Here is a 19250-nt window from a genome sequence, read left to right on the forward strand (position 1 = left end):
TAGCTGTGCTTTCACTTCTGAGGAGGCTAAGTGAGAAGCTCATCAAGGCTCTCTGTTAACTCCACCTGGATACTTCCAATACTCTGGGCCTTCCCAATCACGCTTCAGGTCAGGAGAAAGAACAGAAATGGCCATGAACACGAGCCATATATCCATTCTCATAGTGCAGGATCTCTTCATGTCATTCAGTGTCAGGCCTGGTCTACACTACGACTTTAATTCGGATTTAGCTGCGTTAATCCGAATTAACCCTTCACCCGTCCACACTACAGAGCCAGTTAATTCGAATTAAAGGGCACTTAAAATCGATTTCTGTACTCCACCTCGACGAGCGGAGTAGCGCCTAAATCGATTTTGTTAATTCGAATTAGGGTTAGTGTGGCCGCACACCACCGAATTACTGTGGTTAAAGTAATGGGGTAGTGTGGCCGCACACCACCGAATTAATGTGGTTAAAAACCGAATTAATGTGCTTAGTGTGGCCGCGCACAATCAAATTTATACAACCTGTTTCCCAAATTCGAATTATCTAAATTCGGATTAATCCTGTAGTGTAGACATACCCTTAATCAATGAAATGCTGATGTCCTGCCTTGGGGGCATAAGCTGAGGTTTGTGGGAAGGCACTGAGGTAGCTACAATCATTCTGCTTGGACCAGAGCCAGAGAGCTGTGATGGGCACCAGCTTCTCTGCCTCCCCTGTAAAGTTCCACAGTGATCCATCCTCTCTCCCATCCTGCTTAACCGCTGTAGGAGGCAGCTAGGAAAGATTATGTCAATTAAGTTTCTCTGTTGTGCTCCTGGGCACAGGAACTGGGGATTGTGAATCCCTTGGGCTCAAATGCCAGCACTACACACACAACATGAAGCACGGCGCTTTCCAGCTAATGTGAACGGCACCCTCTCCCAGATCTCTCAATGCTTGGAGGACCTCAGCACTTAGACAAAAAGCAGCGGGCTCAAGCCAAACCCAGCCAAGCTGGAGGTAATGTTGGTAAGGAGATGGGAGCTTTGCAAAGGACTAGCCACTACCGTGAAGTCATTCTCATTGAGGGCATGCTCACTAAGGAAGGTCATTGCCTAAAGAAACCAGGAGGACCACCACCCTCCTTCAGATCTAAGTGGGACTGTCAGACTCATTTCCATGATCTCATCTTCCCACAACAAGTCATGCAGACCAAAGGGGAAATGGGGAGACGTATACAGAAACCTTTCCCTGTACTGGCTTTTCAAACGTGCAACGTGACTCAAACTCCAATGCAAAGAGCGCAGGACAAATGCCCAGAGAGATTGTGCTTGGGACAGTGCCCAAAGAATTAAAATATAATCACAGCCCAAAACAAAAACTAAACACATAATTACAAGATAGTAAACGACTGAAAACACAAATAAAAAGGACCAGTCTTGGCTGATGTATTGACGTGGGGAGAGAGGCTGGAGAAGACACTTCAGATGAAGCAAGTTCAGTAGCCGATGGCTCCACAGTGCATAGACTGGGGAGGGTTTTCAAAATAAACTCCTCTAAATAAACATTACAGCCCTCAATGAGCCCCAGAGCCAGCACTACTCACCTTCCACTGCTCAGCCTTTCTTTCCTTCTCCTGCTCGCCCCTTCAGAGCTGCAGGGTGCTCGGCAAGAGATCAAACCTTGAGGGGTCTTATTCAGCTTGTGACTGACAGAAAGGTTCAGTCCCCTCAGGCGGGCAGAATCCAGCTAACTGTGACAAATGATGGACACACAGCTTCCACAGCAGCAAAGCAAGAGCGCCCTGTCACACCTACTTCTTTCCCTTTTCTTTAAGTCCTACTGAGAGCTTTCCCCCTTGTTTTCTTAAACCTGGCCCACAAACGTACAGAAAGATGAGACCCACCACAGCCCACAGACATGGAGAGAACAAGTACTAAGAACAAGAGCCTACCTATCTTCCCGCACCAATCCATGGTGCTTACCTCATGCTAACACCCTACCACACCCCATGTTCCACTCCCCCTGAGCTCACTGAAAATCAGGTGTAAACACACACATCATATGACTGAATAGCCAGCCGCGGAAAGCTCCACACTTGATAAGAGAGATTCAGATGGTTACTTCAGTCAGCATATGGCTTCCAAGGAAGTCCTTTAGGACAGTGGTTCTCAGTCAGGGGTACACGTACCATTGGGGGTACACAGAGATCTTCCCCGGGGTATGTCAACTCCTCTAGAGAGTTGCCTAGTTTTACAACAGGCTACATAAAAAGCACTAACGAAGTCAGTACAAACTAAAATTTCATACAGACAATGGGTCGTTTATACTGTTTTATATCAGTGTTTCTCAACCTGGGGGTCGCGATTTATTTCATAATCATATGGTAAACATGAGAAAGTCGGCAATTTTTCAGTACTAGTGTGGTTGTGACACTTCTGTACTTTTATGTCTGATTTTGTAAGCATGTAGTTTTTAAATGAGGTGAAACTTGGGGTACACAAGACAAATCAGCCTCCTGAAAGGGATACAGTCGTCTAGAACGGTTAAGTACCATTGGTTTCGGGGTTTTACATGGATCCAGTCCAACTGGCAGAGTTGATGGAAACATTTTTTCAATGAAAAAAACATTTTCACTTGGATTGAAATTTTCTGGTTTTTCTACAAAAACAGAAACCTTTTTTTTTTTCAATTTTTGGTCCCATATTTAACCAAAAATTGAAACTTTTACTGAAAACAGTTTAGAAAACCTAAACATTTTCATGGGAATTTTTTTTTGGGAGGGGGGGAACTTTTATGGTAGTTAATGAGAATATTTTGGATGGCATATTAAACCTCATGCTTCAGGGTTTAAACCACTTTCTAACAAAAAAGGATTAGGAGACTCAATGTGTGGGTCAGATTATCCCATATCTGCTACTGGGTGGTTCTTCCAACATCCTCTGAAGCAGATAGTTCTGGCCACTGTCAGAGGAGAGGGACTGCTTTGCTCTGATCCGGTCTTGCAATTGCTAGGTTTCTGTGTGACCTTCAGTGAATCATTTGGGTCTCTCTGTAAAATGGGTTGATGATAATATTTCCCTTCCACGGGGCTGTTCTAGGGATAGAGTGTGTTAATGTTTGTGAAGTGCTCAGATACAACAGTGCGGGGGCGAGATAGAGCGAACAGAACTAGGGCTCGCCACCAACACCTCTCCCGCAGTTTGGTGGTGCAGGGCTAGCTTCTCCTTTCCTACAGACTCATGCTGCGAAGTGTTTGATCCTGTCACAGTGTGCAGGAGGCTGCGGGGAGGAGTGAGGACGGGGGTCGAGCACCACCCGGCACATTGGAAAGTTGGCCCCTGCGGCTGGAGCACCCATGGAAAAAAAATTAGCGGGTGCTTAACACCCACTGGCAGCCAACTCCCCCAGCACCCTTGCCTGCCCCATGGAGCCTGCCCCACAGCCCCACTGGGGCGCCTCCCCCCGCAGGGCAGGATACGGCTGGGTGCAGGGGGCCCCAGGGCCGCCCACAGCACCTGGCAGGGCAGGTCTGCCCCCCCCGTGGCACTGCTCACTCTGGCTGGCGGTGGAGGGGCGCTAAGGAAACTACATGTCCCAGCATGCCTCACTTCATCGGTGGGCGGTGGCGCTTACGTCTCAACGCTTCCTCTGTGTGATTGGTTGAGACTGGTGATGCGCCGATCTTTGATTGGCTGCTGGGGAGCCGGGTGTCCTGAGCCTCAGAAGACCGGGCACGTGCTTGGGCGGGGTGGTGGGAGGGGCAGGGTTCTCGGAGCGCGATTGGCTGGAGCCAGACGGGCGGGCTCGGCTTGGAGCGCGTGGGGCGGGGCTCGGTGCAGCCGGCGGCGCGAGGCGGCGGCGGGAGATGGCGGGGCGCGGCCGGGGCTGGCCGCGGGAGCAGCTCAACGGGCTGCAGGCGCGGGCCGGGGGCGGCGCGGTGAGGCGGGGCTGGGGCCCCTCAGCCGGCCCGGCTCGGCTCGGCTCGGCTCGGCTCGGCTCGGCTCGGCGCCCCCTGCTGGCGGCGAAGTGACTCCGGTTCCCAGCGCCGTGGGGTCCGGCCGCAGGGCGCTGTGCCCGGTTCGCGGCCCGGGGCCCCGAGTCCCAGGCCGGGCCCTGCTGGCGGGTGTTTCAGCTCCGCCCCGGGTGCCCCTGGCGGGGCTGGAACCCGCGGCGAGCCAGCCCGTGCGGCTGCCCGTGTCGGCCGGGGTGGGACGCGGGGTTATTCCCCCGTCTCTCCCCCGCGGGGCCCAGCCCGTTGTAATAACCGCACCACAGGAGTGGTGCCAAAGTGCTAGTGCCCGGGCCGAAGTGTTCACAGCCCATCGGTGTGGCTGGGCCGCTGGGCCGGGATCTGGGGCGACTCCGGTGCTTGGCAGCCGGGACCGAACTCCCAGGGCGCCCCTCCAACGCCAGCCCCAGAGAGTCCGGGGGCAATGGCTGGGGTTAAAGTTAAGAGTCTAAGTACCGCATTTAATCTTAATGCTGCAATCAGCTAGTCTGCATTATACACCCTGCACCTTAGACATTTAATATCTGGGGTTTGCCTTCAATTTTAGGCCGTGAATAAAGTTTGTTGCCGCGTGAGAAATCCACGAACGTCACCGCTGCGTGACCTCTGCCCGTGGTCTGGAGCATGAGATGCTTCCGTCCCAGTACAGCTGTGAGGCAGGATTGTGCATATCCTGCAGTATTTCAGCACAGTGCTTAGGGTCCTTCAGAGCGGAGACCCTCTAACTAGTTACAGCTGCGACAGCTTCATTTAATAATGTAGACGCCATCAGTTTTGAACAATGCACTAAGTGGCCTCATTCTTTTTCCACCATTCATAGTCTCCTTACCAGCGGTTGGGCCAACGCATGCAGGATATTACTGGTGATCGAGGGGTGTTAAAGGAGGTTATCCGTGCTGGCGCTGGAGAAATTGTGCCCCAGGATGCTTCTGTGTTAGGTAAAACCGGTCTCGTTGGAGGCCTTTTACTGGGGTTATCTACCAAAGAGCATGTCTGTGTTTGTTTTTGTTTTTATACTAAGTGAATGTTTCTGCCCACGTCCACTTTACAACTTTGACTTTTGCTTAGTGGCTGGTATTCTAGACCAGTGGTTTTCAACCTGTGGTGTACGGACAGACCCAACGTCTGCAGGCTGTGCCTAAGATTTCCAAAGGGGTCTGCACCTCCATTTGAAATTTTTTAGGGATCCACAGTGAAAAAAGGTTGAAAACCACTGTTGTAGACCACTGGTTCTCAGCCTTTTTGGGCTCAGGACCCATCTGTAATTGTTGATGGCCTGTCGCAATACAGTAAATAGGCTGGTGGGGGGTGTTGGATCCTGCCCCAAGGGGAAGCCCTGGGGGTGGGTTCCAGAGCCTACCTCGCATTCATCCTGCAGTGGTGGCTCCTGCAGCTCTGGTGCCACAGGGCTGGCTGGGTTCGGCTCCCTGCTTTGGACGTTGCAACCTCCAGGGTTGCAGTGCCACTCAGGTGTGGCCCTGGCTGGCTGGGCCACGTTTGTGGGAGTGGTGTTGCAACCTGGTACATGGGGTTGTAGTGCCACTCAAACTTGTCCCGGCCAGTCTCCTATTATGATGGAGGGGCATCTGGGTCAAACCAGAGTGGCACTGCAACCCCAGAGTTGGCAATGCCCAGAGCGGGGAGCTGAGCAGCCCCAGGGGACCAAAGCCACAAGAGTTGCCGCATGACTCTTTGAAATGTTCTGGTAACCAATTTTGGGTTGCAGCCCACGGGTTGAGAAATCTTGTCCTAGCCCTAGGTGACTGTGCTTCTCTGCCACACATGTGAATAAGTGGAGGTAGTTGGTGATGCATCAGGTTTGTTCTAGGATTCTCTAGGCCCCTTCATGTCTCTGAACACTTACAATATACAAATCTGAATTCAGTTTTATCGCAGACTCCCAGGAGATGCCAAAGATCTAGACTGTTCTCAGTGGTACCTGATGACAGAACAAGGAGTAATGGTCTCAAGTTGCAGTTGGGGAGGTTTAGGTTGTAATTTGCTATAGAGAGCAATATGCCCTGCCGTATGTGCTTGATTTTTATTTAAGAATGTCTTGTTCAGGACTGCTGGTTTAGGCTGTTCTTAAGCTGCTTACTTCAAAAAATCAGTCTCAGTAAAATATGGGTTGTATTGCTTAAGGAAATCTGTAAAAGGAATCCCACCTCTTTTGTGAAAGCTGTAGGTTTCAATTAGGTTCATGTTCAGTCAGCTGATCCCAGCCCTGCAATGAGATCTGCACATGTTGGTCTCACTCTCATTGCAGGATCTGTACTTTTGGCGAGTATTTGTGGCTGTCCAGAAGTACTACACTTGTGAACCTGAGATGACTACTCTTTATAAAGTACATTGTGGAAGAGTTTAGGCTCAAATTTGACTGAAAGTTGACGTTTATTGGCTGGAGAGTATCTTCTAGTATTGCTTGTAGCTTTTGTTTGCTGTCCCAGAAGCTGACAATCAGAGGGAGTTACAAGTTAACAGGTTCTGTTCCAAGTGCTGTCATCAAAATGCGGTGTACAATAGATTAAATGAAGAGGCATGTTGATTTTTAAGAAACGCAGGAAGCATTTCACTGCTAGATTGAGCCTAGATCAGTATTGGCTGAAAGCTGTTTCAGTTTGATGGTGGTTTGCCTTTTGTGACATGACTCATAGATTGAAAACCAGAGGGGACCATCCTGATCATCAAGTCTGACCTCGTGCACATTGCAGGCTACAGAACCTCACCCACCCGCCCCTGTAATAGACCCATAAACTCTGGCTGAGTTACTGAAGTCCTCAAATCATGACTAAAGACTTCAGGTTACAGAGAACCCACCATTTGCATTAGTTTAAACCTCCAAGTGACCCAAGCCCCACGCTGCAGAAGAAGGCAAGAACCCCCCAGGGTCTCTGCCAATCTGACCCATGGGAAAATTCCTTCCCGACCCCAAATATGGCGATCCGTTAGACCCTGAGCATGTAGGTGAGACCCACCAGCCAGACACCTGGGAAAGAATTCTCTGTGGTAACTCAGAGCCTCCCCATCTAGTGTCCCATCACCGGACATTGGAGATATTTGTTTTAGCAGTCACAGATCAGCTGTGTGCCATTGTAGGCAGTCTCCTTAGATGATCTCCTCCATACATTTATTAAACTAAGGGCATGTCTTCACGTCAGCGCTTTAACGTGGCTGTGTAGTCGCGGCTCTCCCAGTTCTATAAAAAACCCACCTCCGCCAGTGCTGGTGCAGGACTCTTTTTTGAGTTTCAGATCACCTGGTTAAGTCAGGGTAGTCTCTTGCCATGCTTCCTATTTTTCCTATGCAGTGGGATAGTTTGCTCTTGTGTCCTTAACATCTCTTTGAAAAACTGCCAACTCTCCAACTGTTTTTCTCCTTAGACTTGCTTCCCATGGGCTCTTACCTACGAACTTCCTGAGTTTGCTAGTCAGCCTTCTTGAAATCCATTATCTTTGTTCTGCTGTTTTCCCTTCTACTATTCCTTAGAATCATGAACTCTATCATTTCATGATTACTTTCACTTAAGCTGCCTTCCACTTTCAAATTCTCAACCAGTTCCTCCCTATTTGTCAAAATCAAATCTAGAACAGCCTCTCTCCTAGTAGCTTTCTCCACCTTCTGAAATAAAAAATTGACTCCAATAATCTGTGCACTGCTGTATTTTTTCCCAGCAGATGTCTGAGCATCAAGTCATGTGCTTTGTTCTTGTGTCCCCATTGGTGCTTAACTTAACTCCCTGGTATTTATCTCTCTGATGTATTTATGGAGAGCAATCATATCTTTCCTCAGCCTTAGTTTGGATAGGCTAAACAAGCCAAGCTCCTTGAGTCTCCTCTTGTAAGGTAGGTTTTCCATTCCTCTGGTCATCCCAGTAGCCCTTCTCTGCACTTGTTCCAGTTTGAGTTCCTCTCTCGGTCTTCGTGGTATGTATGAGAATAGGAGACAATCTCAGCAGAGCTCTGAGTAAGGGGCCCAACCCTGAGAGTTGGTTCCTTTGTGTCAGCTGTTGCTGAATGTGCTATATCTGTTCTGCCGATAGATCAAGGATTTGTGTTTCTAGAACTCTCCATCTGTCCTTCTTTTCCCAGTACTAAATTCATACACATTTTTAAATCACACACATTTTTGCTAGATAGAAAATGACAAACTGGTAGACAGAGTTGTATTGTATTGTAAAAAGTTGTAGGCAGTGTTGAATGAAATTGACACTGTACTACTTATTTGATGGCAGAGATATCCTGGAGTGAGTAGTCTGTGCTCCCTCTGCTGTTTGGCAGCCCATGGAAAAGCAGAACAAAAGAACTGTACAGAGTGTGAGTGGTTAGCAGTTGTATCACCAAAGAAGTGACAGTTTTCTTGAGTATTTTGTAACTTAAGTTCTCTAACATCTCCTGCCCTTCTCCCTTTGCATTGGAACTCTTGCAGTGAAATATTCTGGGTACCTGGAATACGTGGATAAGCCCTTTGACACAAACTGGTACAGGAGGAATCCTAGGCTGATGAAACTTGGAGAAGGTAAATCGAGACTGAAGAACTAGTACTGAAGGTACAAGGCTATAAGGACCCTGCCCCTTCTACAGCCCTCTGGCTCTGGCTGTGTTAATACCTTAAAGCCTGGTAGAGGTTTTGTGCTTTCATAATGTCATATGTTCTAAGGGTTGGCATTACGGTTTGTGGGATTACAAGCTACCAATGCGCCTTTGCCTCCTGCTTCCAGGCGTGGGGGAAGGGATGACTGAGAGCTGTTTTCCCCTCCTGGAAATGGGTCCAGAGGGGACAATGTAAGCTACCTGTGAGTTGTAGAATTTGGCTGTATTTTGCTTAACACATGAGCCTTGCAGCTTATGCTATATTTTAAACACTCTTTACATTCCAAAGCTGGAGGCAGAGAACATAAGAACGGCCATATTGGGTCAGACCAAAGGTCCATCTAGCCCAATATCCTGTCTTCTGACAGCAGCCAATGCCAGGTGCCCCAGAGGGAATGAACAGAACAGGTAATCGTCAAGTGATCCATTCCCTGTCTCCCATTCCCAGCTTCTGGCAAACAGAGGCTAGGCCTAGGGACACCATCCCTGCCCATCCTGGCTAATAGCCATTGATGGACCTATCCTCCATGAACTTATCTAGTTCTTTTTTGAACCCTGTTATAATCTTTTCCTTCACAACACCCTCTGGCAAGGGGTTCCACAGGTTGACTGTGCTGCGTGTGAAAAAATACTTCCTTTTGTTTGTTTTAAACCTGCTGCCTTTAAATTTCATTTGGTGACCCCTAGTTCTTGTATTATGAGAAGGAGTAAATAACACTTCCTTATGTACTTTCTCCACACCAGTTGTGATTTTATAGACCTCTATCATATCCCCCCTTAGTCGTCTCTTTTCCAAGCTGGAAAGTCCCAGTCTTATTAATTGCTGCTCATACGGAAGCCGTTCCCAACCCCCTAATCATTTTTGTTGACCTTTTCTGAACCTTTTTCAATTCCATTATATCTTTTTTTGAGATGGGGCGACCACATTTGCACACAGTATTCAAGATGTGGGCGAACCATGGATTTATATAGAGGAAATGTGATATTTTCTGTCTTATTATCTATCCCTTTCTTAATGCTTCCCAACATTCTGTTTGCTTTTTTGACTGCCGCTGCACACTGAGCGGATGTTTTCAGAGAACTATCCACCATGACTCCAAGATCTTTCTTGAGTCGTAACAGCTAATTTAGACCCCATCATTTTATAAGTATAGTTGGGATTATGTTTTCCAATGTGCATTACTTTGCATTTATCAACATTGAGACTGAATACTGGTGTCTGCCAGGCTCCTGGAATATGGGGGGATCATTTTTGTGATCCAGGGTGCATGCTGTGCTGCTGGATGTGTATAAAATTGCCATTGCTGGTTAAGAATTGGCAGTCCTAAATGCTGATAATTGGAAAAGCTAAAGCTTGCAAACCAGGTTTTAAGAGACATCGGTCCTTCAGGTTAAGGATTTTGAGGCCCACTTCTTAAAAATTCCACTTCTTGTTTTGCCAGAGATCACACTTCAGGGCATGGAGGTTGGCCTACTGACCATGAAGAAAGGAGAGTCGTCAAGATTTCTCTTCACACCAAGTTATGCCTATGGGGCATTGGGCTGTCCTCCTTTGATTCCCCCTAATGCCACAGTCTTGTTTGAGATGGAGCTTCTGGACTTTCTAGACTCGGCTGAATGTGACAAATTCTTTGTTTTGACGACTGTGAGTTAGTTACACAAGTAGCTTTGAGCCATACACACCGAATTTTAAGTCTTTGTTCTTTGCTGTCTTCCTTGTTATGTATGCCCGTTGCTGCAGTAATAGGATGATGTCCGATACTCTTGTTCAAAATAGCTTCCGGCGAATAGCACCTGTAGTACATTTTTGTGAAGGGGCTTGATGTCCTTGTTCATGCCTCTACCTACGTACTTGTAAAACGACAGCTTGCACCACACTGCACCATATCTCGCTCCTTGCAGTGCCCCATGTTCCAGGCCCTGTAGCTTGCAAAGAAAATAAAGCAGGCAGAGATGCTTAATATGACTTAAAAAATGCTGTTCCAGCCCAGTGAAGTCAATGGGGCTACATCTGTTTACAACCAGTTGAAGGTTTGGCCCTAAAATCTTCCAGATTTCCCTCACAGTTGAAACTTCCCCCCTTCCCAGCCTGTGTCAAGAACATTTCAAAGTGTAAATTAAAGAAAATAGATTCTTGGGAGAAGCATTAAAGCAAACTGAAGCTGTAGTTCTTAAAACTGCTTTGCATGTTTGCAAATAAACATGTTTGCTTATTCGTACCGTAACTCAGAGTGTAATCCAGGGGAGAAGCTAGTCAGCTGCGCATTTCTAGCGAGTCCTACAAGAATCTTGGAGTGTAGCTCCCTCTAGTGGAACTGAATTTATGTAGAACAGCTCAAGGCCCACGTAGTACATTCTTATCAATGTTTGTTAGGTTGGGGAGGGTATTTTCTTTGCTCCTGAGCTGACCTTTCCCAGCGTCACTCTTTGGTTGGATGGCTTCCACTCCTAAAGATAGGCCTATTGTTGCTACAGTCCTCCTGTGTCCTTTGTGCAGCTGTTCTTATACCAACGCTGTATGTGTTAGACTTTGAATGTTACTCCCTTGTCTGACCACTTGGAAGTGCAATAGGTACTTGCTACTTGTCTCAGCAGTCCTATTTTGTGTCTACTAATCAGCTGAATTTTGGCTTCTGTACACAGGAGCAGCAGGATACGTTCCCACTACAGCAGGTGCTGAAAGTGGCAAACACAGAGAGGGAGTTTGGCAATTACCTCTTCCGCCAGAAGCACTTCATGGATGCCAGAAAGAGATACAAGCGGGTAATAAAACAAGGATGACAGGGTTATGCAGTCTATAGAAGATAGTAAGTGACAACTAAGCATTAGCTGGAAGCACAAAGTGGAAAACAGTTTAGAGAACAATTACCCTCTAGCATAATACACCTGGGAAACACAGTTAAGTGAAAGTTTTAAATTCTGTTCGAAGTTGATAATTTAAGGACAGTATGAAGCAGCTGTCTTTGTATGCTCAGCCAAGGTATGTGTTGAACAGCAATGAAAGGAAATACAGGTTGGTACTAGTCTGTGAACCTGCTTCCCCCACATTTACACCTTGCCGGTCCCAGTTAGTATCGGCAGGAAACGTACAGATGGGTTGGTGTGCTTGGAATACATCTCAAGTTCTAGAAATGGCTTTGTAGGCTTTGAACAACATTACTTCACTTGCGACCGTCACCTAGCTGGAATCCTCCAGCACAGCTTTCAGCAGAAAGAGGAGAGCCTATCCCTAGAGCATGGCCTTGGGCCAGGAGGGAGCTCTGAGATAAAATTTTCAGAAGTGACTTAGACTCTCAGAACACCAAGATTTATTAAAAGTCTAGTCCCTCTAAATCACTGAAGTGCTTTTGAAAATTGTACTCGTAGTCTCCCAACAAGGAAATGTTACCCCATCCCCTGTTGCTGGGAGACTTTATCTTTTTGTTTCTAATGCCACAAGCTGTGCTCCCACTCCCAGTCTTTAGCTAGGACATGAGTGTTTGTGTCTTACAGAAATTTTGTTTCTGTTGAGGATACCTTCTCTACCGCCACTTTTGCCTGTGCGGGGATGTACTTAAGTGAAATTTCTGTGGATGGTTTCCTCTTCTACCCACACTTCTAAAATGTGTGAGATTTTCCTTTCTGCATATTAGAAAAAACAGCAATTCCAAACAACCTATGTAGCATTCACAGTGAGCTAGGCACTTCAAAATCAAAACCAGAAACCAGGTCCCTGGTCTAATCTCAGTCAGCAAGGAGCGGAAGAGGTATGCTGTGCCACAACTGCAAATGACTGAGCTGATTGGTCATGTTCAGGATGCATCCTGCAAATTCTATTTTTTGGCTTTTTATCTGAAATCTGTTTCAAAGGTGGTTAAGTTGATGTGTCTCTCTCTAGATCAGTGGTCAGATAAAGTCCTCAATTTTCCACAAACGTATGCACCATGCATTATTTCTATGGTTTTTTTAATCCCATCTGCCCAGGCCTCTTTGATCCTGTGTCGCAGGCCTTCCAGTGGGGATGAGCAGTGCCAGATTGATGCTGCCAAACTGCTTGTGTTCCTGAATCTATCATTTACTTACCTGAAGCTGGAGCGTCCTGTCCGAGCTCTGACATATGGAGAAAAGGCGCTGGAGATCGACGAGAGAAATGCCAAAGCGTTATTCAGGTGTGGCCAGGTGAGCAAAAGTAGATTCCTCTGTTGGGTTAAAAAAACCAGTGTCCAGTGGCACCTTAAAGACTAACAGATTTATTTGGACATAAGCTTTTGTGGGTAAAAAACCCACTTCTTCAGATGCATGGAGTGTCTGTGGGTTAAGAGGTTGCATCAAGCTAAACCCCAGCCTTGCTAGTCTGTGGGGAAGACCTGCAATAGAATAAAATGAGCCGCTCAGAAAATCAGTTAGAAATACTGGACCAGGCTTTCAGATGTGCTGTGTGTCCGCAGCTACCATAATAGTTGGTGGGAGTTGTGCTGAATGCTCATGTCTGAAAACCTGGCCCTTTGCAAATACATTGCATAGCTCCGTTTTTTCATGGATTCAGACAGTTGTTTAGGAATTACTTATTTCCAAAACTTGAAACATGTACATCTCTACCTCGATATAACGCTGTCCTCGGGAGCCAAAAAATCTTACCGCGTTATAGGTGAAACCGCATTATATCGAACTTGCTTTGATCCCCCAGAGTGCGCAGCCCCGCCCCCCCGGAGCACTGCTTTACCGTGTTATGTCGGGTCGTGTTATGTCGGGGTAGAGGTGTATTCCCATAAAGTAATCCTGAAGAGCTACTGTGAGTAGATATTTATTCTCTAATTCTTGTCCTTCTTTCAATGACAGGCTTGTCTCTCTCTGACAGAATATGAAAAAGCTCGGGATTTCCTTGTCAGAGCTCAAAAAGAACAGCCCTTTAACCACGATATTAACAATGAGCTGAAAAAGCTGGCCAGGTGAGAGAACTCCTTTTCGCTATTGTGAGAGGTGGGGGAGAGATTGCTTAGGTGGACAAAAAAATACACACTTCAATACCTTCCACAAGGCAAATAACTGTCTAGAAATTCTCTCTAGAATGTGTTAAAAGAAAGAGCGAGCAGATTAGCTTTTGTAAAGATTAAATCAGCAAATGGTTGAGCTCTGGAAACACAAGTCTTTAAAAAGGGGGGGGGGGATTTAGTTTGATTAATTTGCAGATGCAATACTTCAGAGTGACTCGTGAGTACATGACAGAGATCCACTGTTTCCATACAATTGCTCTGGGGGGAATATCTCTGTTGCAGCTGCTATACACTTCACTCGAGTGGGTAGGGCAGGCTGTTGATGACAGGCTAGGCTGGGAGTGCTGAAATATCTTGACATCAATAAAATATTGTACATTAGAGTTCACTTCGAGAAGGTCCTGTTTCCTTTAAGATGTGTTGGTTGACTTCCCCTGCTTTTCCACTATTGAGGATGATACTTACCACTTACAGCACTGTCCAGATCTCCCCGCAAATCAGTTAGTGTTTGCAAAGCAAATTTCATGCTGCCTTGGTGATGATAAATCAACAGTCTTGGAGAAATAAACTTTGTTTGCCCCCAGAAGAAGTACAACACAAGCAGTCGCAGCACAGTCTTCCCTACCAATGTGCTTGGTCACGTTTTCATGAGACCAACTCTAGTGTCCCCATTGCATTCTGTTCTTGTCGTCTTGGGGAAATACCAACAAAGGAGCTGTTCGTGCCAGTTATGTTGCAAACACTTTTGGGAACTATGCAATGAGGACCTCAGAGCTACAGCGAGGTCACCAACTCACTTTAGGTCGGCATCAGAACAGCCATTGGGTCGAACTAACCAGTTTCATTCTGGTCAGCCCAGGTCCGCTCCAGGCCAAGTCTGTAATGGCAGAGGTGAAAGCTTACCTCTTCGCTGCCCTGCATATGTCAGGACATTCCACTCTTCAGCTCTCTGGCATGACAACGTCTTGCCTTGGTTGAAGTGCTTGCAGTGTGGGTATTGCCTGGCCCTTTCGCAAACCTCTAGTTCTTTGCCCTGCCCATGAATTAGACTAGAGAAAATACAGAGCAAAGGAAGTGAAGTGGACCTGGTGTTATGAGAGACCAGGAGCATTATTTCTGTGCCCTTCGAGAAGGCAGAAGAAGAGAGAAGTAAAGGGATGGGAAATGATGCCCCCCATTGAGGCGTGGGCTTGAATGTTCCTTTCTCCAGTTGTGGAAAGTTGCATTACGAGTGTGGGTGAAAGGCTCTATTTCTCAGACCTCAGTTTTGTGCTGTTAATCTGTTTGTAAATTGTAATCAGGTTGTAAGTTGCAGCCTGCTTTACAGAGGGCAGTGGATGTTGATGAGATATTATGAAATATGATGTTCAGCATCTTAATCTGTCAATTATATATCTAAATCCCAAGGGGCTAAATGCATTACAAACACAGCTAAACAAGCAGTAATTATAAAATGATTCTGGATGACTAGGTGGTTAGCCTATTAGATTCAGGACTAGATTTTGGATCCAGTCTTATAGCTTGTGTACTGATCTGTACTGTACTAGGATGCCCAAGAAGTCATTGATTCTGGGTAGCTTCATGTAAGATCTTATATACAGTTTAGACCGTCTAAGTTTTCGTCAAGACTCTTGATGATAGATAGATATAGGGTCTAATTCTGACCAATATAAGGTGTGTGTGGCTCTCTTGACTTTTATGGGCTAATCCTAATCTTTTTCTTAGGTGTGAGCTGAGCAAAATAAAACCCATCAGATATAAAATATTTCTAAACCACAGACAACTAACAAGGTGCTCTAGAGTCCAGGTTGAATTCAGGTTTGTCGTCTTCTCTCCCTTTTGTCTTTGGGTGCTGCAGCATGTGCAACTTAAAAAGCATACACCCTGGAACTTGAGCACAATGGAGGAGCTGGCTAAGAGAATGTCAGTTTGCAGTTTCTGCTTCTGTGGGTTGGTGTCAGAAATTAAAATTGGCATTATCATCTTTTTTTTTTTTTTGCACTTTACTAATCTAAAAAAAAATTAATGTACAATAGAAGAAAACAATGTTTTCAGGCTGAATGTGAGGTAACTGGCTAAATCTGTTTAGCTTTGTCAAATTGGCACACCTCTAGGGCTCCTTGATGTGATCTGGGAAAAACTACAAAAGATGGAGTATAAGTGATCTCTCTCCTGCCATCCATCTCCACCCTCTGACAAACAGAGGCTAGGGACACCATTCCTTACCTGTCCTGGCTAATAGCCATTAATGGACTTAACCTCCATGAATTTATCTAGTTCTCTTTTAAGGCTAGGACTATAACAGGGTTTCACAACCTCCTCAGGCAAGGAGTTCCCCAGGTTGACTGTGCGCTATGTGAAGAAGAACTTCCTTTTATTTGTTTTAAACCTGCTGCCCATTAATTTCATTTGGTGGCCCCTAGTTCTTATGTTATGGGAACAAGTAAATAACTTTTCCTTATTCACTTTCTCCACACCACTCATGATTTTATTAATCCAAAACAATCCATACCAGCTGAAGGAGACTTTCTGTGTTTAGAATCATAGAATATTAGGGTTGGACGAGACCTCTGGAGGTCATCTAGCTCAACCCCCTGCTCAAAGCAGGACCGACACTAACTAAATCATTCCATCGTTTGGTGGAGCTCTGTTCTCCAGCACTTCTTAAAATAATACCTAGCTCTCAAAAGGTTTTCGACTTGCCTATTTAAGTTGTTTTTGAAAAACAGAGTATATTGATTAGTAATACCCAGCTCTTTTATAGTTCTTGTAATCCATAGAGCTCATTCAATAACTGGATTTCACTGTTTAACAGAGTATTGAAAAACCACAGCTAAAACCATAATTCAGCTGTGTCAAAAGTCAAATTGTGATGGAAAATCTAAGCTTGTTCTCAGTGGGGCTAATGTAGGCAAGATCCCACCAAAGCATGATTTTTTTGGAGGTTACAGAGCCATTAGAAATGCTGCCAAACGCATTTGGTGCTTATGAGCACAGCTTTTGTTAGCTGTGGTAAGTTCCCCATTTTGTTGGGTTGTGATGGCTTTCGTGATGTGAACAAGTGTCATCTAGACTGACTTTTGCTTTCACGTGGACTCTACTTGGATCTCTAAAGGTAAAATGTTTGAACCTACTATGCCACCTAGATGTGTCCTCCCTGTTTTACCTACGTTTCCAAAACTGAAAGAATAAGGTTGTTTCTTATGGTGAGATTTGTGTCTGGAGTGTAGAGGTGTATTTTACTTGGTGGTAGTTATGGCTCAAAAAAGACTTGGTCTTGGATACCTCCAACTCTGCAACATAATTCTGTTTGTATAGGATCAAAAATCACGTTTTTAGTACAGTCGAAAAGGTAATAAGTCTGTCTGTGTTGAGCCATTTACACCCGTGATCTTGTCCTGGTATAGCCCTGTTCAGAGCAGTTCTTCCCTCCGTATCGGTGTACATATTGGTTTAGCTGTCGAAATAGCCATCCTGTAACAATGTGCCCGATTTTGCAGCTGTTACAGGGACTACATGGATAAGGAGAAGGAAATGTGCTGCCGAATGTTTGCTCCTCTCAGCTTTTCTCCTGTGGAACCAGAAATAAAGGTAACAAACAAACAGTCAAGAGGAGCATGTGGGTTGAAACAGGTTTGTTTCTTTTCAGATCTTCATGTCTTGCCTGGGCTTGTATTCACTGGCAACCACAAAACTGCTGAACATAATTTCTCTCCTCTGCCTGAAAGCTGCAGAGGAAGAACCTAACGTAGGAATGTTTGTAGTGGAGTGTGGCAGTAAGGTATTGTCCAACCCTAACTTCTGGACCTGTAAAATGTTGTCTACACTTTGTAGGATGACCATATTTCCCTGTGCTGAATACGGGACACCTGGTAAAATTACTCATATTCAAGCGAGTTCAACGGCAATCAGTCAGAACTAGGCAGTACAAACGTTGAAATTAACATCAAGTTGACTGAGCCCCTGTTAAAAAGAAATACTGCCTAGCTGGATTCTTTTTATTTCCCTTCTTATCTTTAGGGCTTTAGGGTTCACATAGGGAGGGGTGACACACACCCCCATCCTGTCTCCCCCCCCAATACACACAGGGAGAGGTCTCTCACACACACTAAGGCTTGGTCTACACTTACCCCCCAATTCGAACTAAGGTACGCAACTTCAGCTACGTGAATAACGTAGCTGAAGTCGACGTACCTTAGTTCGAACTTACCTCGGTCCACACGCGGCAGGCAGGCTCCCCCGTCGACGCCGCGGTACTCCTCTCGTCTATCTGGAGTACCGCAGTCGACGGCGATCACTTCCTGGTTCGACTTATCGCGTCCAGACAAGACGCGATAAGTCGAACCCAGAACTTTGATTCCCAGCCGCCGAACTAGCGGCTGGGTGTAGACATACCCACACACACACACACACACTCACTCACTCACTCCTGTACACCTCTCTCACATGGTGGGGGAGTGACCAACCGACCCAGCCTTCCCTGCTCGGTGCTCTCCGCCCTCCATGCCTGACTGGCCCCCTGGACAGACCCACCTCTCCTGGTGCCTTGTCTTCCCAAGGCAACACGTGGGGTAGGGTGGGGGGAGATGCAGGGTCACATCCCTCCCCCCTCCCAGATTTCTGCCAGGGTTCACACCAGAATGTGGCGAGCAGCAGCCTTTCAGCTCTGTGCAGGAGGGATGGGAGCTGCTTCCAACCACAGGGGAGGAGGCAGGGGAAGGGATGACCTGGCTTGTGTCTTTGCAGAGCTCATCTCGTCTCCTCCCGTGTGGCTGGAAGCAGCTTGTCCCTTTCTGCCCGCACAGTGTCGAAAGGCAGCTAACACCTTCAGGCTGCTGCTGGCCACTGACATAACCCCGGCTACAGCGTGGGCAGGAAGAGGTTAAGCCCTAAAGATGCGTTGTGCACCAGAGCCCAGGGAACCTGATTGCAGAGGCTTCAAGGAACCCGGCCAGAGAGGCGGCTCAGTAGGGGAGGGTGCCCAGGGGACGGAGCAGCCCGGCGCTCCCTGGGGGAAGGACCCAGAGTGGGGGAGGAGGGCAAAGAGGGTGCTAAGCCCCTGCCCCGGGGGCTGCTGTAGAGCCTGCAGGTTCAGGGCGTGAACAGGCTGGAAATCGCTTTCTCCCCCCTCCCCCCCACTCCAGAGCTTAGTTGAGAAGCTTCCCCGTGCCGGCGCTGTGTGGGGCTTTGGCACATGCAGGGCTTGGCTTCTCCCGGCTAGTGCCCTGGGCCAGCGGGTATTGGGCTTTCCCGGGGCGCCAGCCCAGCCAGGCTGTTGGTGAGCTGAGCACTCCAACCGGGCTGGTTCTCCGCACAACGCTGGGAGTGGGACGTGCCCCGCTGGGGGAGATATGGAGGAGCAGCGCGGGGGGGAAAGGGCAAAGCAGAGAGAGGACAGCAAGAGTGGGAGCACATAAAGGGCTGATGGGTGGGCAGCAGAGGCGACATGTAACCGGCCACCTGGTGCCTGCCCACACTCACCAGCCACCACGGCTCGCAGCCAGCGCCGGCCGGAAATGGGACGAGGGGTGGGGCCCTGCTGGCTGAGAGCCGGCATGCAGTGAGGGCTGCGCTAATGGACCAGCCGGGGGAGTGGCCGGCCCCGCACGCTGCATCTTCGTCCCGCCACCAGCCTTTCACACCCACCCTGGACCCCACTCACCGCTGGCGGGTGGGCATCTGACTAGCAGGGATCCGGCCAGCAGCAGGAC

At 47.3% G+C, this 19250-nt stretch overlaps 1 protein-coding gene across 1 annotated transcript in view; it reads left to right on the forward strand.

Annotated features, from left to right (window-relative positions):
- The first annotated feature begins 3833 nt into the window (after window positions 1-3833).
- FKBP6 (FKBP prolyl isomerase 6) overlaps window positions 3834-19250 on the forward strand; it is a 46221-nt gene continuing 30804 nt past the window's right edge. Inside the window, exons 1-8 of the mRNA XM_024210921.2 lie at window positions 3834-3905; window positions 4798-4915; window positions 8403-8492; window positions 10009-10211; window positions 11210-11329; window positions 12530-12724; window positions 13385-13494; window positions 17040-17130. Of these exons, the coding sequence (XP_024066689.2) occupies window positions 3834-3905; window positions 4798-4915; window positions 8403-8492; window positions 10009-10211; window positions 11210-11329; window positions 12530-12724; window positions 13385-13494; window positions 17040-17130 (999 nt within the window). The remainder of the gene's footprint in view (window positions 3906-4797; window positions 4916-8402; window positions 8493-10008; window positions 10212-11209; window positions 11330-12529; window positions 12725-13384; window positions 13495-17039; window positions 17131-19250) is intronic.

Source organism: Terrapene carolina, unplaced genomic scaffold, assembly GCF_002925995.2.
Source record: "Terrapene carolina triunguis isolate 2854851 unplaced genomic scaffold, T_m_triunguis-2.0 Scaffold440, whole genome shotgun sequence".
Classification (NCBI taxonomy): domain Eukaryota; kingdom Metazoa; phylum Chordata; order Testudines; family Emydidae; genus Terrapene; species Terrapene triunguis.